A 26,521-nucleotide genomic window follows, 5' to 3' on the forward strand; every position below is an offset into this window, starting at 1 on the left:
AGTTTGTGAATTGTTTGCAGCCAGAGAATCCCTTGGGAGATTTAATACAGAGTTTGTAAACACTGTCCAAGCTATAAATAAAGTTTGAGAAATAAATCCTGAATTACTTCAAAGCAAGGCAATTTCTAAAGATGGTTATATTAAAATTTCTCTTGCTGAATCGATTCCCTGCTGGAGATGCTCCACATGCAATCCAAGGCAATTCTCTAAAGCTTTCCAAAGCATTCAAAGACATATCTTGAAAAACCCCTCTCTGTGAGTTGGTGCTGCTAGCAGTACTGAATTATTTATGTCAGTCATACTAATTTATAAACGCACATCTCAAATATCAAATGATGAAAAATTTACAGGAATTATGTAGAGTTCATTGATAATCACTTTTCTGCTTTTATTATAATTTTATTCTACAAGATGTTCATTAATTAATACACTGATTGCAATTTAGAAATTACATTCTAATTATTTTTGCATTATCACTATAAAAAGTTCAACATCCATAACGTACAACAGGAAACTAAAGGTGGAATGGAAGTAAATGCATTATAGGTTTATAATACAGATACTTGTCTCTTTGCTAGGATGATTTATTGCTTAGTGCACTAATTAGGAAAAAAAAAGGTTTGTATTATATTTTTTTAACACAAGCATTTGCTTATTTAGTCATTGTAATATTTGCAGTTATTTGTTTTCTATTAGTACGTGAAATTGATTCTAAAATCATATAATGAAATTAATTCTAAAACCACCCTCCTACCCTTTCTAGATTACACGTAATTCCTCTTGTTTTTGTTTGATACATTTTGTCCTGTGTCTCAAAAATATTGCATCATCATATTTTTATATTTGCACCCATGGACAGGGCTGCAGAATTGTTTTGCTCTTTATAAATAAATAAATAAATAATAATAATAATAATAATAATAATAATAATAATAATAATAATAATAATAATAATAATAGCTGCTTACCCTTCTCCTAAACATTTAAAATACTTGTATTGTGCATAAAACTGTTAAATATAAAATTCTTTAAATCAGAATTTAGAAATATAATGTTCCTTACAACATAAGGATCAATTAACTCACCAATTTATTTTCTACAATGTGTTTCAATTTAATGTGCAGGTATAGATTAAAGGGACATGATATGGTTTGACAGTGTAGTGTATTGAATTAAGCACAATATAAAAATTGCAATATAAAATACTTGAATGTGGGTTTTCAAAGTATGAGAATTGGAAGTACATAATACAGACATCACAAACAGAGGCTATAAGATAAGATAAAGCAAAACAATGCAAGTTTAGCTAAATAAATGATAATAGCAAGTCTTGTCTTGATTGGCTCCTCCAAATAAGGCAAGTGATGAAAAGAGTTTGGCCACTGAATGTATTCAAGAAGTTTTAATACTTGGCTGGTATCTTATTTGTTATTCATTGCAAGGCGCCAGAACAGTCTTGTAATTGCAAAATGTTTTATGTTCTGTTAAGCTGACAGTTGACATAACTACTCTATCATTGACCTAATACATATCATCAATTGATTGAATTTTAAAGGGATATGAAACCCAAAAGTTTTCTGTTGTGATTCAGACAGAGCATACAATTTGAAAAAAGTTTCAAATTTACTTCTATTATCAAATTTGCTTTGTTGCTATGGTATTATTTGTTGAAGAGAAACCTAGGTAGTTGTCTGGAGCTCTACATGACAGGAAATATTGCTGTCATCTAGTGCTCTTACAAATGGATTACATTCTTGAAAAACTTATATTATGACATATAGTCTCTGTTTTTCAACAAAAGATATAAAGAGAATGAAGACAATTTGATAATAGAAGTAAATTAGAAAGTTGATTAAAATTGCAGGCCAAATCATCATGTAAATCTGTGTTCTTGAGTCATAGAAACATAGAATTTGACGGTAGATAAGAACTAAAAAGTCTACCCATATTACATGTTACTTTTTCATTAGGATAGCCTTATGCATGTCTCAGGTATTTTTTAATTTCTTTACAGTCTTTCGGCTAGATTACAAGTTTTTGTCGGTATTGGTGTGCGGTGCTAACGAGCAGTTTTCCCTCACCGCTCACCTAGAGTAACGCTGGCATTACGGGTTACTATAAACATGGCGTTAGCCGCAAAAAAGTGAGCGTAGAGCAGAATTTAGCTCCACATCTCACCTCAATACCAGCGCTGCGTAAGCTGTCAAAACGTGCTCGTGCCCGATTTCCCTATAGGAATCAATAGGGCAGAGCCGGCTTGAAAAAAACCTAACACCTGCAAAAAAGCAGCGTTCAGCTCCTAACGCAGCCCCATTGATTCCTATGGGGAAATACTTTTTATGACTACACCTAACATCCTAACATGAACTCCGAGTCTAAACACCCCTAATCTTACACTTATTAACTCCTAATCTGCCGCCCCTGACATCGCTGCAACCTACATTATATTATTAATCCCTAATCTGCCGCTCCGGACACCGCCGCCACCTACATTATACTTATGAACCCCTAATCTGTCGCCCCCAACATCGCCGACACCTACATTATAGTTATTAACCCCTATTCTGCCGCCCCAATGTCGTCGCAACCTACCTACAATTATTAACCCCTAATCTGCCACCCCCAACGTCATCGCCACTATAATAAAATTATTAACCCCAAACCTAAGTCTAAACCTAACCCTAACCCCCCCTAACTTAAATATAATTTAAATAAATCTAAATAAAAATACTATTATTAAATAAATTATTCCTATTTAAAACTAAATACTTACCTATAAAATAAACCATAAGATAGCTACAATATTGTAGCTATCTTAGGGTTTATTTTTATTTTACAGGCAACTTTGTTTTTATTTTAACTAGGTACAATAGCTATTAAATAGTTATTAACTATTTAATAACTTCCTATTTAAAATAAATACAAATATACCTGTAAAATAAATCCTAACCTAAGTTACAATTACACCTAACACTACACTATAATTAAATAAATTACCTAAATTAACTACAATTTTTAAAACTAATTACACCTAATCTAATGCCCCTAATAAAATAAAAAAGCCCCCCAAAATAATAAAAATCCCTACCCTATACTAAATTACAAATAGCCCTTAAAAGGGCTTTTTGCGGGGCATTGCCCCAAAGTAATCAGCTCTTTTACCTGTAAAAAAAAATACAATACCCCCTCAACATTACAACCCACCAACCACATACCCAACCCTACTCTAAAACCCACCCAATCCCCCCTTAATAAAACCTAACACTACCCCCTTGAAGATCACCCTACCTTGAGACATCTTCACCCAACCGGGCAGAAGTGGTCCTCCAGACGGTCCGAAGTCTTCATCCTATACGGGCAGAAGAGGTCCTCCAGACGGGCAGAAGTCTTCATCCAGGCGGCATCTTCTATCTTCATCCATCCGGAGCGGAGCGGGTCCATCTTCAAGACATCCGACGTGGAGCATCCTCTTCTTTCGACGGCGACTGGAACAATGATGGGTCCTTTAAATGACGTCATCCAAGATGGCGTCCCTTCAATTCCGATTGGCTGATATAATTCTATCAGCCAATCGGAATTAAGGTAGAAAAAATCCTATTGGCTGATCCAATCAGCCAATAGGATTGAAGTTCAATCCTATTGGCTGGTTAGAACAGACAATAGGATTGAGCTCGCATACTATTGGCTGATTGGAACAGCCAATAGAATGCAAGCTCAATCCTATTGGCTGATTGGATCAGCCAATAGGATTTTTTCTACCTTTATTCCGATTGGCTGATAGAATTCTATCAGCCAATCAGAATTGAAGGGACACCATCTTGGATGACGTTATTTAAAGGACCCGTCATTGTTCCAGTCGCCGTCGAAAGAAGAGAATGCTCCGCGTTGGATGTCTTGAAAATGGACTCGCTCCGGATGGATGAAGATAGAAGATGCCGCCTGGATGAAGACTTCTGCCCATCTGGAGGACCTCTTCTGCCCGGATAGGATGAAGACTTCGGACCATCTGGAGGACCACTTCTGCCCGGTTGGGTGAAGACGTCTCAAGATAGGGTGATCTTCAAGGGGGTAGTGTTAGGTTTTATTAAGGGGGGATTAGGTGGGTTTTAGAATAGGATTGGGTGTGTGGGTGGTGGGTTGTAATGTTGGGGGGGTATTGTATTTTTTTTTACAAGTAAAAGAGCTGATTACTTTGGGGCAATGCCCCGCAAAAAGCCCTTTTAAGGGCTATTTGTAATTTAGTATAGGGTAGGGATTTTTATTATTTTGGGGGGCTTTTTTATTTTATTAGGGGGATTAGATTAGGTGTAATTAGTTGAATTAAAAACTAGTTTTTTTCGTAATTTAGTTTATTTAATTAAATTGTAATTAATTGTAGTTAATTTAGGTAATTTATTTAATTATAGTGTAGTGTCAGGTGTAATTGTAACTTAGGTTAGGATTTATTTTACAGGTATATTTGTATTTATTTTAACTAGGAAGTTATTAAATAGTTAATAACTATTTAATAACTATTGTACCTAGTTAAAATAAAAACAAAGTTGCCTGTAAAATGAAAATAAATCCTAAGCTAGCTACAATGTAACTATTAGTTATATTGTAGCTATCTTATGGTTTATTTTATAGGTAAGTATTTAGTTTTAAATAGGAATAATTTAGTTAATTGTAGTAATTTTATTTCGATTTATTTAAATAATATTTAAGTTAGGGGGGTTAGGGTTAGACTTTTGGGGTTAATAAATTTAATATAGTGGCGGCGATGTTAGGGACGGCAGATTAGGGGTTAATAATATTTAACTAGTGTTTGTGAGGCGGGAGTGCAGCGGTTTAGGGGTTAATACATTTATTGACGTGGCGGCGATGTCCGGTTAGGCAGATTAGGGGTTAAAATTTTTAATATAGTGTTTGCGATGTGGGGGGGCCTCGGTTTAGGGGTTAATAGGTAGTTTATGGGTGTTAGTGTACTTTTTAGCACTTTAGTTAAGAGTTTTATGTTACAGCGTTAGCCCATAAAACTCTTAACTACTGAATTTTAAATGCGGTATCAGTCTTGACAGGAGAGGCTGTACCGCTCACTTTTTCCAAGACTCGTAATACCGGCGTTATACAAGTCCCATTGAAAAGATAGGATACGCAATTTACGTAAGTGGATTTGCGGTATGCTCCAGTCACGGAAAAAAAAGTTAGCGGCACACCTGTACCTGCCAGACTCTTAATACCAGCGGACGTTAAAAAGCAGCATTGGGACCTCTCAACACTGCTTTTTAAGGCTAACGCAAGACTCGTAATCTAGGCGTTTGTGTTTACCACCTCAAATGGAAGTTTATTCCATGAATCCACCACCCTTTCTGTAAAAAATGCTTCCTCAAATTTCTCCTGAGTCTGCTACCCTCTTAACTTTAGATTGTGACTCCTTGTTTTGGCATTTATTTTTTGTGAAAAATGCTTTCAGCTTCTATTTTATTAAGTCCCTTCAAATATTTGAAGGTTTCTATCATGTTACCTCTTTCCCTTTTATTCTCTAAACTATACATATTTAGATCATAGAGTCTTTCTTGGTACGTTTTATATTTTAGACCATGTACCATTTTAGTAGCCCTCCTTTGGACAGCTTCTAGTTTATTTATATCTTTCTGAAGATATGGTTTCCAGAACTGTACACAATATTCCAGATTTGATCTAACTAATGATCTGTAAAGTGGCATAAGATCCTTGAAATTTCTGCTACTAATACCTCTTCCAATGCAACCAAGTATTCAACTGTCCTTACTGACTGCACTGCTGCATTGTGTACCAAATTTTAAATCATCTGAAATAATAATACCCAAGTCCCTTTCTTCTTTATTTACAGTCAGTAATATACCATTGAGACTATAATTGGCCTTTGGGTTTTTGGATCCTATATGCATAATTTTGCTCTTGGTAATATTACATTTTAGATCCCATTTATTTGACCACTCCTCTAGTTTTTAATATCACAGTTAATTTGATCAACCCTTCCTGAAACATCTACCCTGTTACAAATTTTTGTATCATCAGCAAGCAAGCAAACCTTCCCCTTAAGCCCACTTCCAATATCACTTATGAACATGTTAAACAAAACAGAACTGACCCTTGTGGAACACCACTATTAACTGATGCCTCATTTGAATGTACTCCATTAATTGAAACCCTCTGTCGTCTATCTTTAAGCCAGTATTCTACCCACTTAACAATCTTAGCATCTATTCCAAGGCAATACAATTTGTGAATAGGTTTGTTGTGTGGGACGGTATCAAATGCTTTGCTAAAGTCTAAATATGCAACATCTACGGCTCCTCCCTGGTCTATTATTTTAGTTACATGGTCAAAGAAATCAATTAGATTAGTCAGACATGATCTTCCAGCAGTGAAACCATGCTGTCCTTTGTCTTCTAAGTTGTTTGTCTGAAGGAAAGATACAAGTCTTTCCTTTAAAAGAGTTTCCATTAATTTCCCTGCAATTGAGGTCAAACTGTCTGGCCTATAGTTAGCAGAATCTTCCCTACTACCCTTTTTATGAATAGGGACTACACTGGCAATTTTCCAGTCTTTTGGAACAACTCCTGTTAAAAGTGACTAATTACATAAATCGGCTAATGGAGTAGCTATTACAGATCAAAGTTCTCTTAGAACCTTTGGATGAATATTATCTGGACCTACAGACGTATTTACTTTTATTTTGGATAAAGCCCTCAAAAACCTCTTCCTCTGTAAAAAGAAAAGTACTACTCACATTATTATTTACAGTAACATCCCTTAATAGAATCTCACTATCTTTACCATCTGTTGTAAAGACTGCACAAAAGTAATCATTTAAACAGTTTACTATTTGTTTATCTTCTTCCACTACCCTATCATCATTCTTGAGTCTAACTATCCCTCTGTTAGTTATTCTCTTTTTACTGACATATCTAAAGAAGGTTTTGTCACCGTTTTTTACAGATTGTGCTATTTTCTCTTCTGCATCAGCTTTAGCCTTTCTGATTACTGCTTTGTCATCTTTTGATGGGTTCTCCATTTTTCCTTATCCTCTTCTGAGCCAGTAAGTTTAAATTTTTTATAGACTGACAATTTTTGTGAATCGATTGTCTCAGTTCTGGAGTTCAATCCAATATATTTTTGTTCTAAAATAGTTGGAGCAATGGAAAGAGTTTTTCCATTGTCCTTTATTAAACCCCGAAATCTTATTTGTTCATATTTTAATGCATTATCAAATGGACATTAAACACTGAAATTAATTTTAAAAATTGTTTTTTTTTTTCCTTCCTAAATCGTAGATGCAGATTCTTTATACAGTCCAAACATTAATAGATTACATATCGCCATTGCTTTGTCACTGTAGTAAATAATTTATATCTGTCCATAATAGATACTTTATAACCTTTATACTCTAAATTTCTGCCTATCTTTAAGCCAAAGCAGACCACCTCTTATCTCAGTGCATTTTTCATGTGTGCCATGTACATTTTGCTCACTCCTGTGTAGTTAAACATGAGTCAGCTCTAATTGATTGAAATGCAATGAACAATATTACCACCGGGTATTAAAGCATCAACAGGAGAGAAGTAATGACGTTAAAAATCCCCTTTATTGGATTCAAAGCATTTTAAAATCGTAAGGAACACAGCAGAGCTGGACTCCAACAGCTGACGCGTCTCCTGCGTTTCCTGGTTAAAACACAAGTCTGTAAATAGCACTGAGATTTGGGGGCAGTCTGCAGAGGCCTAGATACAACTAACAGAGGGATAGTTAGACTCAAGAATTACAGAAGTATATTAATATAACCATATTGATTATGCAAAACTGGGGAATGGGTAATAAAGGGATTGTCTATCTGTTTAAACAATTCAGACTTTTAAGTAGACTGTCCCTTTAATATATAGCAGTTCCTTTAGGATTTGTAATGGCATTTATAGATTTTTTTCCTTCAACAATGAAGTATATGGGATAAAGATTTAAAATTGTTCAGGTTCATGAATGACTGCTAAATACTTAAAATTGTCTATTTTTTCTGGGATAAATCTACACTGTAAAATTTATATTTCTACCAAAATGGAGAATATTAAAAATGAATAAAGAATGTAAACTCTTCATCTGAACTCCAGGCTAATTTCATTAGATTATTGGATCGTCATAGGCAAATTGTTTCCACCATAAATAACATTCCAATACAAGGTTTTAACTGTAGCTCAAAGTAATAACTAAAATCCAATACTATCAGGACAATCAGTCAAATAATCAGAAAATGACTAAACATTTTTGCCACTTATAACCTGCAGTTGTGTTGTCTGTTTAAACTTTAATTGTTGTTTTGAAGCGGCAAATCAAATAATAATAATAATAATAATTTGAAATTTGACAAATTTATCGTTTTTATTGGATTTTTGTTCTTTCCAAACAGATTGAATCATATTTGTTTAATTATATTCCATATGGGATAATTACAACGTGTTTGCATGTATAAAACTGATTCATTATATTTAGTGAAGAACTGGAAAGTCTCAGCAGTCTTCACCAGTGAGAATATTCACTGAAAATGTTTTCAGAACAAATAAAAAATACATTTGGATTTCAAAAACATTATGTGGCTGAAATCACATCCCCAGGCATCCCTAAGTCTGGTATATGCTTTTCCTCTTACAGTGACATATATGTTAAAGAGCATCATTTAAAGGTAATTAAACACAAATTGTAAGCTACATGATTTTGAACCTTAATATATAAAAATAATTTTGCAATGAAAACTGCAGCTTTATTTTTTCAAATAAGTATATTGTTTTATGTTTCTTCTTTTCACTGAATTCCCTGTCCCCCAGAACAAATTAACCCCGCTAACCAATCACAAGCTAATATTCAAATATAGCACAAACTCTGTTTGCACATGTGCAGACTGTGGTAGCCTGCCCTCTTGTATTCCCTAAGCCCCTTAATGACCTAGATGTACCATGTGCATCACTGGTTGTTAAGAGTTTCCTTGTTCATAATAGCGCGGGTCTTGACACAAGTGGCAGGACTTCACTATCATACCCTCCCTCCTCCCTTCTAGTCACCAGAAACAGCGCTATTAGTAACTCAAACCCAATAGAAAGAACAGGGTATGTCACTGGTTCTTAAGGGGTTAAGGTGGTTTGGTCCTGATTTAACTTACTTATGATTGCAAATAATTATTTCCCTGTCATGCTTGTTGATGCAAAACTGATAACCCACCTTTTAAAAGCATGTGACACCATAGAAACTTATGTAAAAGAAATTGGGCAGACACTCAAGAATCAGTTCCAATCAAATTTTTACTGTAGGCAGCAGTACACAAAGAGCAACGTTTCGGGGTAAAATACCCCCTCCTCAGGCTCCATAGAAACTTATGGCTTATTGAAAAATAAACAAAAGCTCACATAAATTGCCAAAAAAGTATTAACCTAAGCCTCCCAGGGAGAAAGTGAAACACACACAAGTTTTAGATGTATTTTAAAGCAAAATAAAAAATTGAGTTGTTGAAATGTCAAGTTTAATGATCCTTTAAACAAATTAAAATGTGTTTTGTATGGGAAAAGTTTAACTTTAATGTTAAACAACAGGAAGTACATGATTATATATAACCAAGTCAAGGGACTCTACTGCTCAGTGGTTGATAGGGACAACTCACCTAGAAAAAGTTGGTTTTATTCAGTACAGGAACATCTTAAAAGAAAACATACACATTTTAAAAAATTCTATATTAAATGGTAAAGAGATTCTTTTTGAGTATTATGTCTACTTAAAGGGACACTGAACCCAAATTGTTTCTTTTGTAATTCAGAAAGAGCATGCAATTTTAAGCAACTTTCTAATTTGCCCCTATTATCAATTTTTCTTCATGCTCTTGCTATCTTTATTTGAAAAAGAAGGCATCTAAGGTTTTTTTGGTTTCAGTACTCTGGACAGCACTTTTTTATTGGTGGATGAATTTATCCACCAATCAGCAAGCACAACCCAGGTTGTTCACCAAAAATGGGCCGGCATATAAACTTACATTCATGCATTTCAAATAAAGATACCAAGAGAATGAAGAAAATTTGATAATAGGAGTAAATTAGAAAGTTGCTTAAAATTTCATGCTCAATCTGAATCACAAAAGAAAAAATTTGGGTACAGTGTCCCTTTAATAAAATGCTACAAAATGTTAATCAAACACACAGAGACATAATCACATTATACTTCTGATTCGACTTGTTCTTGTAACACATGATTGTATGAATTGATAAAAAAATGTTAATATTAGATTAATAATAGCGTCCATGATATCAGGGACTCCTCTTTCCTAAAATTAAAAGTTTGCAGTGATATTTCTGAAAAATTAGAGGCAACATATACTGTTCTTTTGTACATAATGTAAGTGAATAGTATTATGTTTTAACGTTCTTGAAACATTCAATGTCCCTAGGAGGACTGCTATGGAAGTCTTCTTCCTACAGCCACCATACTGTACCCAGCTGTGCTGCTTTCCTTTTCAATGCTAGGTTATGGTTGCTACAGCCAAACAGAGACCAAAGTTCTTAATCCATTGTTGGCAGAGGTGACATACTCTTGAGTACGTGTGACCTAGAGGAGAAAATGGGTAGAATCTTTCTGTTAGCCTTAAGAAGACAAATGTTAATTTCTAGTAATGCATTTGCTTTTCTTTTACAGGAGGTCAGAAAAAGCTAATTGATGATCATACAGATTTGATTCATGAAGAATGTAAATCAGAAACTGCAGAAAACTCCACCGAAGAACATGCAGATGGAGATCAGGATGTCGATGGAGAAGAAATGACTGATGGGATTGAAGAAGATTTTGATGAAGATGGGAGCAATGAGCTGGTAAGAAATTTACTAAAAAAAATACGTAACATGTTTCTTTGCATAGCCCTCAAGATTCTCATTAAACCGGTAGTAAATTCAATAAATTTGTATCATGCTTTTGAAAGACAACATATGTTAAACTCATGTTTCCATAAAAAAGGTTAAAGGGACATGAAACAAAAAAAAAATTATTTCATGATTCAGATAAAGAATACAATTTTAAAAATGTTTCCAATTTACTTTGTTCTCTTGTTATTCTTTGTTGTAGAGCTATCTAGATAGGTAGCATGCACATCTCTAGAGGACTACATGACAGAAAATAGTGCTGCCATCTAGTGGTCTTGCTAATGTATAACAATATTTTAAAACTGTTGCAATACGTGGGCACTCCAGAACGTATCTTTCTGCTTTTCAACAAAGGATGAAAAGAAAATGAAGACAATTTGATAATAGAAGTAAATTGGAAAGTTGTTTAAAATTGTATGCTCTAACTGAATCATGAATGAAAAAAAATGTTTGTTGTCCCTTTAAGTTAGGGCTTTTTGCTTTAAAACAAACTGGAAATGTACACCTGGTGTCATAAACCCCTGCGTGAGCTCTGAATTAAAGGGCTGTTGCATTGAAGTACCAGGTTCAGGCTTGTGTGATTTACTCTTTTTAGGCATGGTAGTTCACAAAAGCAGTAAAACCCAAGATTAAGTACATAATCTGCAGGAAGTTTATAAAACTGTATACAGACAGTCAGGATACTTCAATAGTGATGTCGCAAACCTAAAATTTTGCGTTCGCGAATGCGAACTTCCACAAAAGTTCGCGAACCAGGCGAACCGCCATAGACTTCAATAGGCAGGCGAATTTTAAAACCCACAGGGACTCTTTCTGGCCACAAAAGTGATGGAAAAGTTGTTTCAAGGGGACTAACACCTGGACTGTGGTATGCCGGAGGGGGATCCATAGCAAACTCCCATGGAAAGTTACCTAGTTGATGCAGAGTCTGGTTTTAATCCATAAAGGGCATAAATCACCTAACATTCCTAAATTGTTTGGAATAACATGCTTTAAAACATCAGGTATGATGTTGTATCGTTCAGGTAGTGTAAGTTTTTTTTTTTTTTTTTTTAAATGTACACTACTGTTTTAGCAGATATCACTTGCACTGGTGTGACACTGTGCCCTGGCAGGACCTCAAACGCACACGTGTGAAGTAAAATGACTGCTATTATTTCAAATTAAAAAAAGTTTTTTTTTTATTTTAAATGTACACTACTGTTACACCAGATATGAGTGGTGGCACTGGGCAAGTGGGCACAGTATACGCTGTGAACCTGAGCTGGCAGGCAGGCTGCAATTAGATTACACAGGGAAAAAAAAAAAAAAGCAGACTGATGTTCTAGCCCTAAAAAGGGCTTTTTGGGGTGCTGTCCTTACAGCAGAGATCAGATGAGTCCTTCAGGACTGTAGTGGACACTGAATACACTAGCCTAGCTATCAATTTCCCTATTAAATCAGCAGCAGCTACACCGTCCCTCCTCTCACTAAGAATGCAGGCTCCGAATGAATCTAAAATGGATGCTGTCCAGGAGGTGGGAGGGTCTGGGAGGGAGTGTCTGCTGCTGATTGGCTGGAATGTGTCTTGTGACTGTGAGCTACAGGGTCAAAGTTTACTCAATGATGATGAATAGGGGGCGGATCGAATATCGCATATGTTCGCCGTCCGCTGCGAACGCGAACATGCTATGTCGCTGCATACTATTCACGGCAGAACTGTTCGCGACATCACTATACTTCAACAGCAGTGAATTAGGAACAGAACTGAAAGGTTGTAGATACAGATCAGAGTATCACTGGTAACTGGCACAGGTGGCACCGGTGATTGCAGACTTCACTCTGGAACAAATTAGCTCAGATGAGTCCAGACACAGACACTAGAACAGGATGTGACAGGCAAACAGAGGAATTGTCATTAATACAAAGTGACTTAGGTAAGTGCAAGCTTGATTTCGGATGAGGTTAGCACAAATGACACAAGAGCAAGCACTTTGCAAAGAATTAGAGATTAGACAAAATCAGACTTAGTATTAAACTTGTAACGCAGATTGAAAACAAGGAAGTCGAATTATCAAGCTCTGAATGGAGCTTGATGCCCCTGTTTCCGCGCGAGCTTAAAACTGGTCCGCCTGCTCTGAGGCTGCGGACATCAATCCACCCAATCCTATATGATCGGGCTAATTGACACCCCCCATTGGCCGCAAATCTGCAGGGGGAGGAATTGCACAAGCAGTTCACAAGAACTGCTTGTGCAATGATAAATGCTGACAGCGTATCCTGTCAGTATTCAGTGATGTCTGCCAGATATGATCCGCTGAGCGGATCATGTCGAACAGACCGATGATAAATTGGCCCCTAGGTGTTCAGATAAACTTAAAATAGGTTACTCTGATAAAGGTAAACATAATAACATTTGTAGAGAAGTTATACAGACAAGTTTCTGCATAAGATAAGCAGGCACAGGAGCTGACACTGGAACAGGATGTCACAGGTACTCACAGGACTTGTCACTAGTACACAGTGACTGGTTAATGCAGACTTGACTCTGAAATGGGTTAGCACAAACAATGCAGGAAATGGCACTTTGCAGAGAAATAGTGATTTGACAAAGCAGTTGTAATGTATATTGAAGACAATATGATCAGATACACTGTAAACAGGTTAATCCAGAACAGGCAAACAGGATATCAGTTTTAGTGCAGATATACTGACAGGTTCCTGCAATGATTAAGTAGGCACAGAAAGAGTCCCTTTAAGAGGCCAAAGATCAAACCTACGAATCAGTCTGAGCTGTCTGAAGAACCTGAGGAGACTCCAGGAGAAACAACGGAATGGCAAGCCAGGGTCCAATACCAGATAGGCAGTCTGAGAATTTGCAGTGCCAGAGGAAGATCCAGGAGGATAGTGAGGTCACTAGCTGAGGTCACAATACTGGCAGGCAGAAAGATGCACCAACACAGGAGTTGGACTCTCAATGCAAGAGCCCAGATTGAACTGAGACACTGTCTTTCAAAACAAGCTGATTGTTGTAATTACCTGCAGCAGGCAAGCAGATGGCGCTGCAGAGCAAGCAGCTGCAGGAAAAAGGACTTCAAGAATACTGAGGCAAACCAAAGCCCTCTGGTGGCTTAGAGGCTAAAATGGCAGCGAAGACAGCAGTGTATTGAAAATCTGGAGACCTGGGTTCAGTGTTGGTGGATATTGATAAGCCTCTCAAGCATAAAAGCAAATACAATGTATTTATGTAATTGTAATCACATCAAGTAATAACCTGCAGTTTTTATTGCTTCAACTATGCTGCAGCCATATTCACTTTACACTTCACATTTCCTGCTTCATTTTATTATACTCTAGTATTTTAAAGTGATTTAAGAAAATTAATTTAAATTGATCAATTTAATTGTTGCTATATAAAATGAGTTGCTTCTTTATGGTTATTCTTGCAATTGAAATAGTTGCCTTTGCTCATTTAAACCACTACCTGTAATAAAAAGTTCAGTTTTAATGGGCATATTCTTGAGAATAATGAGTAGTGATCTCATTGAGCAAAATTAACTTTTTCAAATACAAAAATAAACAAAAGTGCAATTTCTATTAAATATAATACTCTGCTCCTGGAATAACAAATCATTAGAGCCTCATTAAGGAACATTAAATAAACTTAAAGTTCACAGAAACCTACATGTTTGATTAACTGAGTATAGTAAAAGCTCAAAAATAGTTCCCTGAATTATTTCATTATTTTATTTGGGGGTTTTTTGTTCCAGGTTTAGCTTCATTTTTATGTCACTTGTTCAGTTTATCTAGCAAATGCATGGCCATTGTACATATTTTTTTTTTTTTTTTTTTTTTTTTTGTCTTTTTTTTTTTTTTTTTTTCAAACAAGCTTTATTGAAGAATAAAAAAGTTACAATACAAATGAGCAAAGAAACACTCAGTTCAAGGTATATAAGGACAAATAAATGATATATAGTACAGGCGGTATTCAGGTGTGACTTATCATAAATCCATCATAGTCAAGTTCTCAGTGTCTCTTTGGAGTTTTTTTTTTTTTTTTTCTTTTCAAGCTTGCGGGATTTTCTTCTGTTAATTCTTAACAAAACTTCTAACTTTAATAACATATAAACTTACAAACGTTACTACACATTGTCTGAATCTGCAAGTGTTGTTTCAAATACTAATTTCTATGCATATTGTCTTTTAAGGTGGCTGGGCATGAGGGTATCTCTAGCTCAATGATTTCTGCGTTTGCCAGAAGTTTTGTGTTAATTCAGTTATTTCCAGATGTATTTCTTAGGGGTTTGGGATTGTTAAAGGCCATAAGAGATCAGATGCCTAGGAACTACTCTTTTTTTTTTTTTTTTTTTTTTTTTTTTGTAGCTATATAGATTGTGTCCAGATGCTTTGGAGTAGTATGTGTGGTGGAACAAAACCCCAGAGGTGTTAGTGGTGTTAGGTAAAAGCAGAGATAGATAGGGCAAGGGATGTTTAAATGCGACTTGGGGGAATGTAGTGACCTATAGTTTCTTGATGTTTCGGTTGATTGAGTTATATGTTGGTGTCTATATGGGATTGTTAACCAGGGGTGGTTGCTGTATCAGTGTGAATGTATGCTTCCCAGTATAGGGACATTGCACAATAGAAGTCCATTCTTTCTGTTTTGAGGTAGTGATACCTCTCCAGAGACAGGAGAAATGTGACGTTTTGGGACCAATCCTGTTTGGATGGGATCCTACTCTGTTTCCAGAGTCTTGGGATTAGTTGTTTTGCACTACTGAGCATGATGTATAATAGAGTGGCTTTATATTTGCATTTAATCTTTGGAGGATTGTTAAATAACAACGTTAAAGGGTCGAAAGGAATTGTCTGTGAAAGGATTTTCTGAATTTCCCCATGTATTTCCTGCCAATATGGCAGGATTATGGGGCACTCCCACCAAATGTGATATAGTGTTCCTGTCTGTTTGCAATTTCTCCAACAGAGGGGGTCGGAGTGTTGAAAAATTTTTGCTAATCTGCTTGGGTATAAGTACCATCTCCCTAGCAACTTCATGTTTGTCTCAGTGATTCCCATTGATGAGGGTGCCTTGCCCATCTGTTGGAAGATGGTGTTCCATGTACCTGGGGGTATCGTGGTATTCATCTCCGCCTCCCAAACCCTGGTGTATGATGGCAGGTTTTTCGAATGCATGGTTGTTAAAATTTTATATGTCATGGATAGTGAACCTCTCGTTACTTGCGGTGAATGGCATAGTTGCTCGAAGGGGTTAAGGTTTCGAGTAAGGTTAGGCTTATCTTTGTGGTGTGCAAGGAAGTGTGATAGTTGGAGATATTCAAACCATCTATTAAAATATGTTATATTTTTTCCTTCTAAAGATGTTTTTGTTAAAATAGACCCCTGGTCTAGCACTGTGCATATAGGTAGGCCTGCTGTGATAGAGTATGAGCCCTTCGCCCACAGGTGCTTAAGTGGAGGGTAGTTACTGTTGTGGCATAAGGGAGTCAAGGGCGAGGGGATTGTGGATATATTTTTCTGAGATCTGGTGAGACTGTCCCATGTAGTTAGTGTATCAAGCACCAGTGGGGAAGCGAATACAAGGCTATCTCTATGTTGTCTATGTGTCCAGCACATGGCCCCCAGGCTTCGTGAGCCCGCTAGGTTGTGCTCCAGTTTAACCCATTCCTTGTTCGGTGCGTTCTTGCACCAGTCAATCACTCTGATGAGTTGGGCCGCTTGCTGATATAGTAAGAGGTTGGGTACCCCGAGGCCTCCGTTATCTCTGTTTCTATAAAGAACCGTTTTTGCTATTCTTGGGCGTTTATGTGCCCAAATGAAGGCGTTAACTATTTTTTGTACGGTATTAATGTAATGTGGTGGAGGTTGGATGGGGACAGTCTGAAACAGGTACAAGAGCTTTGGTAGCGTACTCATTTTAAAGGCTTGTATCTTTCCCAACCATGAAAGACTTTTACCCTGCCAAGACTTTAACTCCGATCTAATAGAATCTAGAAGGTGGAAGTGATTTAGTTGGTATAAGGAATCTCTGGATTTCGTTATGTGTATCCCCAAATACTTGATCGAGATGTTTTTAGATGTGAATTGAAATTGTGACGTGATCTGGGTGTTTGCTTGGTCTTTGATCCCTATGCCTAGAAACTCGGATTTTGACATGTTTATTTTAAAGTTGGAATATGTACTATATGTCTCAATCTCCAGGAGTAGCGACGAGAGAGACTGTAGAGGGGATGTGAGCGAGAATAGGATATCATCAGCGTATAGTGTTAATTTGTATTCTGTGTTGTTTATCTGAATCCCTTGTATATCTTTATTTTCCCTAACTTTTGAGGCTAGGACCTCCATGGCTAGAATAAATAATAAGGGGGATAGGGGGCAGCCCTGTCTTGTTCCATTTGAAATCCGGAAGGGTTCTGACAGAGAATCATTTAACTTAATACGGGCAGTTGGCGTTTGATATAGAGTAAAGATTTTCTCTATAAGCTTTTCCCCCAAACCAAACCTGGCAAGAACAAGTTTAAGGAACGTCCAATCTAGTCTGTCGAACGCCTTTTCGGCGTCGACGGCCAGAAAGACTGTTGGGATATTAAGGGTTTGTGTGTATTCTAATAAATTGAGAACCTTAATGGTGTTGTCTCTCGCTTCCCTTTGGGGTACAAAGCCCACCTGGTTCAAGTGAATTAGTTGGGGAAGGAATCTATTTAACCTGATGGCTATTAGTTTCGCAAATAGTTTCACGTCCACATTCAGTAATGAAATGGGACGGAAGTTTGAAGGGGTATCCGGTGATTTCCCGGGTTTGGGGATTACTGTGACATGTGCCTCCAACATTGAGGGTAGAAATGGGTGTGTCTGGTCGACTGCATTGTAAATGGAGCACAAATGTGGTAATAAGATATGTGCATACTTTTTATAATATGAGACGGTGAAGCCGTCTGGTCCTGGGCTTTTGCCAGTGGGGAGCTGTTTAAGAGCTAAAAGTATTTCGGGTGCAGAAAAGGGGATTTCCAGTTCTGCTGCCTGTGTTTCTGTCAGTTGGGGCAATAGGGAGTCTGCTAAGTACGTGTTGATCGATTGTGGCGTGTCTACGGGATGATTGTTTTTCTTTGGGAGGTTGTAAAGTTGAGAATAATATGTTAGGAACTGGGACAGGATTTCTGGCGTGGTGTGGACTTTCACGTTTGAGGGAGTTTTTACTTCATGTATGAAGGTTTTGAGTTTTTTTAGTTTGAGGGAGCGTGCAAGGAGCTTTCCCGCTCTATTGCTTTCAAAGTAGAACTTTTGTTTAGTTTTTAAAGCCAAAGTGTTAGCCTCCTTTATTAATTGGTCGTGTACTACCTTCCTAGCTTGTACAAGTTTTGCGAGGATTTGTGGGGATGTGGGGTTCCGTTTATGTTCGTATTCTAACTTGGATAAGAGATCTGTGGATGATTTGTATAGCATTCGTGTTTTCTGTTTAATGTGTGCTTGATATTTTATGAGTTCCCCTCTTATAAAACACTTGTGGGCTTCCCAGACTATCAATGGGTCTGTTTCAGGGAGTGAGTTAAATTGAAAGTATTCTGGAAGCACTTTCTCAATTTTACTATTGAGGTCGGGGCTCTTTAATAAATTATCCTCTAGTTTCCATTGATATGTGCTTTGTGGTGCAGATGGCCAATCGAGCCTAGTAAGTACTGCGGAGTGGTCAGACCAGACAGTGTGTGAGAGCTTTGAAGATAAGACGTTAGTGAGTCCCTTTTGATTAGTAAGTTGATAGTCGATTCTGCTATATGTACGGTGTGGGGAAGAGAAGAAGGAGTAGTCCCTCTTTTCGGGGTGTTTGAATCTCCAAATGTCGAACAGAGTTTGTTCATACATCAGTCTCCATAATTGTTTAGTTACTTGTTTAGGTGTTGTGGGCTTGGGGTTAGTGGTATCTAAGTTTGGTTGAATAGGGATATTGAAGTCCCCACCCATATAGAGTGCTCCTATTGTGTGGTCTAGTACCTGTGTGAAAACCTTTCTGAAAAAGGGGAGCTGTTTAGTATTGGGAGCATATAAGTTGACCAGCGTCACCGGGGTACCAAATAACAGGCCTGTGACACAAAGAAACCTGCCCTCTGTGTCTGTGTGTGTTTTTATGGGAGTGAAAGAAATGTTCTTGCCTATCAAGATGCTTACGCCATTGCGCTTATGGTCATAGGAGCTATGGAAGCATTGTGTGTATTGTCTTCCAAAATATCTAGGTTCTTTTGATTTTAGAAAGTGGGTCTCCTGTAAAAATAGGATATCACCCCCCTTCCTGTGGAGGTCTTTCATGGCTAAGGAACGCTTTTGTGCTGAATTTAGACCTCTGGTGTTTTGACTAATTAATGTGATTGTTCTATTTTTAATGGCCATGGCTAGCCTGGAAAAAGATATCTATTAGAGCAGTTATGAGTATGAAAGTAATTTCTGGCATTATAGTTTCTGTTTATGCATGGTGTTCCAGGCAAGTCCGCACACCCTCGCCTACAATGTGTAGCAATAACATACAAAATACAAAACAGTATGAGAAAAAAAATAAACAAGTAGCATAGATCAAATCTTAATAAAGAATATCTTAGATTACAAAATGTCATGTGACCTTTCAGGTTCTTGAGGGGCTATGAACCAGCTCCTTGTAACAAATATATAATTTATTGTAGAAGGATCTAAAACGTGTCTGAAATGAACTAACCCTGTCAACTGAGCGCATGGCATTATATTATAATGGGGATAGATTTAGCTCTTATTGCCACGGTGTCTCAGGTTTTTTTTATCTCTTTTTTTTTTTTTTTTTTTTTTTCCTAGATAAATGAATAAGGGTTTAGTTTCTAGGGGGTAGTATAGTTAACTTTTTTGTATAACTAGAAACTCTATAAAACAACATATTGAAAATATTATTAATGCAGTTGTTCACAAAAAAAAAAGTCAATAAGCACCATATGCTATACTTTACCAGGGCACAGTTCACTAATGTTGTTCACAGAGTATGTAGTAGGGCCTGGATGCAGTTTCTGAAGTAGTCCAGCATGTGAACAGTTATCCTTAGGCCATAGGCTGGGATAGGGTGCTCCGGGTCTTAGTCGGTGTTTGGGTCCTGGATCTGGGGGCAACCTTTTGCCATTCTCCAGGGGCCGCTCTCGATACTTTTTTCCTGGGGGGTTCTGAATGATCATCGGTCGATAGGCCCTCTGGCGGGTCTATTTCCAATGCAGAGCAAAAATCACTGACATCTTCATGGGATCTGCAGTTCAGTTTCCTGTTGCCATGCAGAACGTATAGATGGAAAGGGAATCCCCATCTGTAAAGAATCTTCTTTTGGCGGAGAAGTGTCGTCAGTGGGGCTAAGTCCCGTCTCCTTTGGAGTGTCCGTTGCGACAGGTCCTGGTAGAATTGGAGTACAGTACCTCTGAATTTTACTGGTTGATGTTTACGAGAAAGGTTTAGCAGCTCCTCTTTCACCCCAAAGTCCTTAAACTTCATGATAATGTCTCTTGGAGGTGCTGTGTCTGGGGGTTTAGGCCTGAGGGCTCTATGCGCTCTAACCCAAGGGATATCTGTGGAAGGAGGAGTATTCTTGAGATGAGCAAAAAGTGCTGGGAGGTATGTTGGGAAATCTTTGGGTAATACAGACTCAGGGACCCCACGGATTCTAAGGTTTTTCCGTCTGCTACGGTTCTCAAGGTCCTCTATTTTGTCATATAGATCAGCTATAATTTTAGTGTGATTGGTAGTAGTGTCATGAACTTCATTAATTTCTTCCTGTAAGTGGTCAGAGAACTCCTCCAATGCCTCCACTCTGTTGTTCATGGAGTGCAGATCTTGTTTGATTTCGGCAATTTCTTCGCGAATGCATGAGCGTATGATATCGGCTATGTCTTGTTTGGACGCCAACGTGGAGAGAATATTGTTTGGTACTGAGGTACTTTCTTCTGGTTCCTCCATGTTTTTTTGTGGTGTCAATTGCTTTTGTGAAAGCGATTTTCTGTGCTCTTCGCTTGCTGAGGCCTTAGAGCTTGTGGGGGAGAAAAATTGTTCTACCAGGTTGTCTTTATGATTAGATGATTTTAACAGTTTGTGGGGTTTTGAAGAGCGTTTGGCGTACATGTTGTCTTAGTGGCCTCTGGCAGCTCTCAATTGCCTCCTCAGTAGCCCCACTGTGAGCAGTAGGGCAGTGCCCTTGTGTTAGGTTGTTGCTATATATAAAATGTCTGGCTCTGCTGCATAAAGTATCTTCTATTAGGTATATTACAGGCCGCAGCCAACTTTTCTGATATAGATAAACTGTGATACCCTGTTGTCTAGGTTGAGCTTGTTCCACTATATTGCTGCTTGTAGGGTGAGGATCAGTCTTTCACAGAGTTGTGTATAGTGGCTAGCAGAGTATGTTTAGTGGGGCTGTTCTTGAGCACGGCGTGCCTAAGCTCCAATCGCCGTGGCTTTTTGCTGTAGCCTTTTATTTCAATTAGGAAGGCCCTATAGTGAGTCTGTGAGTAAGGTCGTTATCGGCTTGCGTGTGGATTTGACCTGCGAGTGTCAGAGCTGTTATGTCTAGTCTGCGTGGCCTGCTCGTTTTGTCACCGGGACTGTCTGCCCTGTAGAGTGACAGCTCGCTATTTGTGGCGTGACATGTACCGCTCCCGCGGGTAAGTGAAAAGGTCTGTGTCTATATAAAGTTCAGGCACATAATCTCACCGCTCTCCGGTTGCTGATGGCGCGCTGACTTTCACTTTTTTCTACTGATCTCGGCTCCGGGTATATGCAGCGTGCGTCTGAGGCCTCAGTATTAGACGTAGTTAGTGGCTGTATCGGTATTTGCGCAGCGATGTCAGATCTGCTTAGTTCCCTCTGTTCCCCAGATACAGGACATCTTTTGCCTCTATGTACTTATCATTAATCTGTAGTTAGTAGGGTCTTTTCAGACAGATTAGTGGAGCTAGTTTGCAGAGCTAAGGTGTTACGCAGCCATCTTTGCTGCGGCCAGCTCCGCCCCTGTACATATTTTTTAAATTAAATTTGAGTTTGCTTTCTTTTTTCTTTTCATATGTGTTTATTATATTTTTATTGTCTAACCTAATTAGTTGTCTCATTGCCTAATTTTTGTAAAATCTATAAAGTTAATTAAGTGTCATTAATTGTCAATGAATTTGAAAGGGGACACCGAATTGAATTTAAGAATGCAATTAATTTAATTCGAATGAATTAAGTGGAATAAAAATGGCTGTAAAGTGATGGGGAAAATGTATACACAATAAAGAGGAATGTGTCACATAATTAGGTTTGAGATACTTAACAGGAAGATTTTAGTGCACAAATTCAATTTAATCAACTTAAAAATTAAATTACAGTAACTTTGACTGGATATAGTTATATTACCAATATAGTTAAAATAATTCTTGACTGGGTTTATGAAATTATTAGTTGTTGATGATTATTAGTGGATTAATTTATGGAACATTGTCAGAATTGCTAACCATTGATTATTATCTTCAGCACTAATATCTTAAAGGGACACTAAACCCAATTTTTTTCTTTCATGATTCAGATAGAGCATGCAATGTAAAACAACTTTATAATTTAAACTCCTATTATCATTTTTTCTTTGTTTTCTCTTGCTATCTTTATTTAAAAAGCAGGAAAATAAAGCTTAGAAGCCAACCCATTTTAGGTTCAGCACCCTGGATAGTGAGTTCTTACTGGTAGCTACATTTAGCAAACCAATAAGCAAGCATAACCCAGGTTCTCAACCAAAAATGGGCCGGCTACTAAACTTTATATTTCTGCTTTTTAAATAAAGATAGAAAGAGAACAAAGAAAATTGATAATATGAGTTAACTAGAAAGTTGCTTAAAATTGCATGCTCTATCTGAATCATTAAAGAAAAAAAATGGGTTTATCCCTTTAATGACGTTTCCCCATGACCCAGCTATTCTTCTTTATAGTAAGTCCTCAGCACTGCTGCCCATATAATAGTTCTCTCTTTCTGCTCATTATTTACAAACTACAATATGTCATTATCTGCTTTGGCTAACGCACTACAATAGGCATCTTCCAAGATTTCCATGCCCCTCTTTAATCCACTTAACAATGTTGTCAACATGTTTACAAATTTACCAATCCCTGTCCTGTCTTTTCTCAGTCTTCCATTTAACACTTATGGTACGCTGCTTCATATGACCTGTTATCTCTTTTATGTTTAATCAAACTGTCACCCAACTTCACAAATCATCTTCTCGGGATAAACTATGCATACTATAGGCGCTAAGTCTTAATTAAACCCCATGTTTCATTATTTTCAGTTCTCAAGATTACCTGTAGTAAGGCCCCATCCTCCATCAATTTGTACTTCGACCTGTCCCACTCTTCCTTCATTACAGCAGAAACATCCTCTATAGCTTGTACACTCATGTATATGGACAGTATTATCTTCAAATCTGTTTATGCTTAGTTGCTTTATTAATATTGCAATACACTCTGTACTTCTGCAAGGATACAAAATGCAACCAATGTGTTAATCCATTTTGTAAGTACTGCATACATTGGGGCCGATTTATTAAGGGCTGAAGGCCCTGGAAACAGGAGTTAAGAAGCAGCGGTCTTAAGACCGCTGCTCCTTAACTCGTACGCCTCCTCTCAGGCAGCGGACATCAATCTGCCCGATCTCATACAATCTGATTGAATGACACCCCCTGCTAGCGGCTAATTGGCCGCGAAACTGCAGGGTGCAGCATTGAACAAGAAGTTCACCAGAACTGCTTGTGCAATGTTAAATGCCGACAGCGTATGCCGTTGGCATTCAGCGATGTCGGGCGGACATGTCCGTCCGACTGTTAATAAATCAGCCCCATTGCGTGCATGTTCAAAACAATAATATCTACCAATTGCTATAATTAAATATGTACATGGTTGCTTTAAATTACTTAAATACAATTGTATTAACAATAACACAAGCACCTAGGATTATATGATATGCCACTATAAAATATAAGAGCAGGAATCTCATGCTGGCCTCATGTTAGTTACTCACATAGCTACTCCTTAGTGACTGTGTGCTATGTGGAACTCTCTAATTAATATACGTTCCTAACTATGGTCACTACATCAGTGGTCATTAACACACTGGTGCTAATATTACGTTATGTTATAGGAACAGTATACACTTTAGTAATATTTTTTTTCTTTTGGTGAGCTGGCACACGTGACTCTCCTGCAGTTTACAGATTAGATTGAATGATACAAAATTTAATATTGTGAGCATACTGTGTACAATTTACATATGCAGTTTTGGTCTGGAAAGCATTGTTGGGTGTAGCCAGAAAGCAAACTCTGATTTCTGCAAATGCTGCAAATCAAATAGCTGGTTTAGGCAATTTGCAGTATTTTAAAAAAGCTAATTTGCACATTTTGCTTTTTGGCCACTTTAGGGACTGTGGGGCAAAGCACAGTTTTTACACATACCCAAGAAGTGTTAAAGGTACAGTCTACACTAAAATTCCTATAGTTTAAAAATATAGATAATGCCTTTACTACCCATTCCCCAGCTTTACACAACCAACATTGTTATATTAATATACTTTATAACATTTAAACCTCTACATTTTTGCCTGTTTCTAAGTCACTAAAGACAGCCTCTTACCACATGCTTTGTTATTAGCTTTTCACAACAGGTAATTAATATAAAAGTTTGTCAAAAAACAAAATTTATGCTTACTTGATAAATTTCTTTCTTACCGGGCATGGAGAGTCCACGAAGTCATTCCAGTTACTAGTAGGATATTCAACTCCTGGCCAGCAGGAGGAGGCAAATGGCACCCCAGCAAAGCTGTTAAGTGTAACTTCCCTTAATCCCCAGTCATTCAGCCAAAGGAAAATGGAAAAAGAAGAAACACAATGGTATAGAGGTGCCTGAGGTTTACTCAAAAAAACTGCCGAATTATAAATAAAAAGAGGGCAGGGTTGTGGACTCTCCATGCCTGGAAAGAAAGAAATTTATCAGGTAAGCATACATTTTGTTTTCTTTCCTATGGCATGGAGAGTCCACGACGTCATTCCAATTACTAGTGGAAATCAATACCCAAGCTAGAGGACACGGAATGAAAAGGAGGGAGAACAAGGCAGGAGGACCTAAACAGAAGGCACCACCGCTTGAAGAACTTTTCCCCCAAAAGAGGCCTCAACCGAGGCAAAAGTATCAAATTTGGAAAAAGTATGCAAAGAGGACCATGTTGCCGCTTTGCAAATCTGTTACACAGAAGCTTCATTTTTAAAAGCCCAAGAAGAGGAGAAAGCCCTAGTGGAATGAGCCATAATTCTCTCAGGAGGCTGCTGTTCAGCTGTCTCATAAGCAAAACAAATCAAACTTCTTAACCAGAGGGAAAGGGTAGTAGAAGTGACCTTCTGACCCTTACGCTTTCCAGAGAAAACCACAAACAGGGCAGAAGATTGTCGAAAATCTTTAGTAGCTTGTAGGTAAAATTTTAGAGCACGCACAACATCCAAGTTATTCAAAAGACATTCCTTATGATAAGAAGGATTAGGGAAAAAAGATGGAACAACAATTTCCTGATTAATGTTTTGATCCAACACCACCTTAGGGGGAAAACCCAATTTAGTACGATGGACCGCCTTATTTGCATGGAAAATAAGGTACAGGGAATCACACTGTAGAGCTGAAAGCTCAAACTATGAGAGTGGAAAAAATAGCAAGAAGAAACAAAACCTTCCAAGATAACAATTTTATATGTACAACATGCATCGGCTCAAACGGAGCCTGTTGCAAAACATTAAGAACAAGATTAAGGCTCCAAGGAGAAGCAACAGGTTTAAACACAGGCCTGATTCTGATCAGGGCCTGAACAAAAGCTTGAACATCTGGCAAATCTGCCAGACGTTTGTCTAAAAAAGAATAGACAGTGCAGAAATCTGACCCTTCAGAGTACTGACTGACAAACCTTTCTCCAGGCCATCCTGAAGAAAAGATAAAATAGGGGGAATCCTCAACAGACTCCAGGAGAAATCCTTAGATTGGAACCAATAAAGATATTTACGCCATACCTTATGGTAAATCTTGCGAGTAACAGGTTTGGGAGCCTGAAGCATAGTATCAATGACTGCTTTAAAAAACCCATGTCTAGACAGAACTAGGCGTTCAATCTCCAAGCAGTCAGTTTCAGAGAATCCAGGTTTGGATGGAGGAATGGACCCTGAATTAGAAGGTCCTTCCTCAGAGGCAACCTCCAAGGAGGAAGCGATGACATCCTTACCAGATCCGTGAACTAGATCCTGCGAGGCCATGCAGTTGCTATTATAATAACCAATGCTCTCTCCTGTTTGATAGGAGCAATGACTCATGGAAGGAGAGCAAATGGAGGAAACAGGTATGCCAGAGAGAAGATCCAAGGAACCGCTAGAGCATTTATCAGAGCAGCATGAGGATCTCTTGACCTTGAACCATACTTTGGAACCTTGGCGTTTTGACGAGATGCCATCAGATCCAACTCTGGAACCCCCCACCTGAGGGTTATCTGAGAGAACACTTCTGGATGGAGAGCCCACTCCATGGGATGAAAAGTCTGTCTGCTCAGAAAACCCACCTCCCATTTGTCCACTCC

At 37.8% G+C, this 26,521-nt stretch overlaps 1 protein-coding gene across 1 annotated transcript in view; it reads left to right on the top strand.

Annotated features, from left to right (window-relative positions):
- RALYL (RALY RNA binding protein like) overlaps positions 1–11,511 on the top strand; it is an 894,790-nt gene extending 883,279 nt beyond the window's left edge. The window contains exons 6-7 of the mRNA XM_053715904.1: positions 10,687–10,859; positions 11,503–11,511. Of these exons, the coding sequence (XP_053571879.1) occupies positions 10,687–10,859; positions 11,503–11,511 (182 nt within the window). The remainder of the gene's footprint in view (positions 1–10,686; positions 10,860–11,502) is intronic.
- The last annotated feature ends 15,010 nt before the right edge of the window (positions 11,512–26,521 follow it).

This window comes from Bombina bombina, chromosome 5 (genome assembly GCF_027579735.1).
Source record: "Bombina bombina isolate aBomBom1 chromosome 5, aBomBom1.pri, whole genome shotgun sequence".
NCBI lineage: Eukaryota > Metazoa > Chordata > Amphibia > Anura > Bombinatoridae > Bombina > Bombina bombina.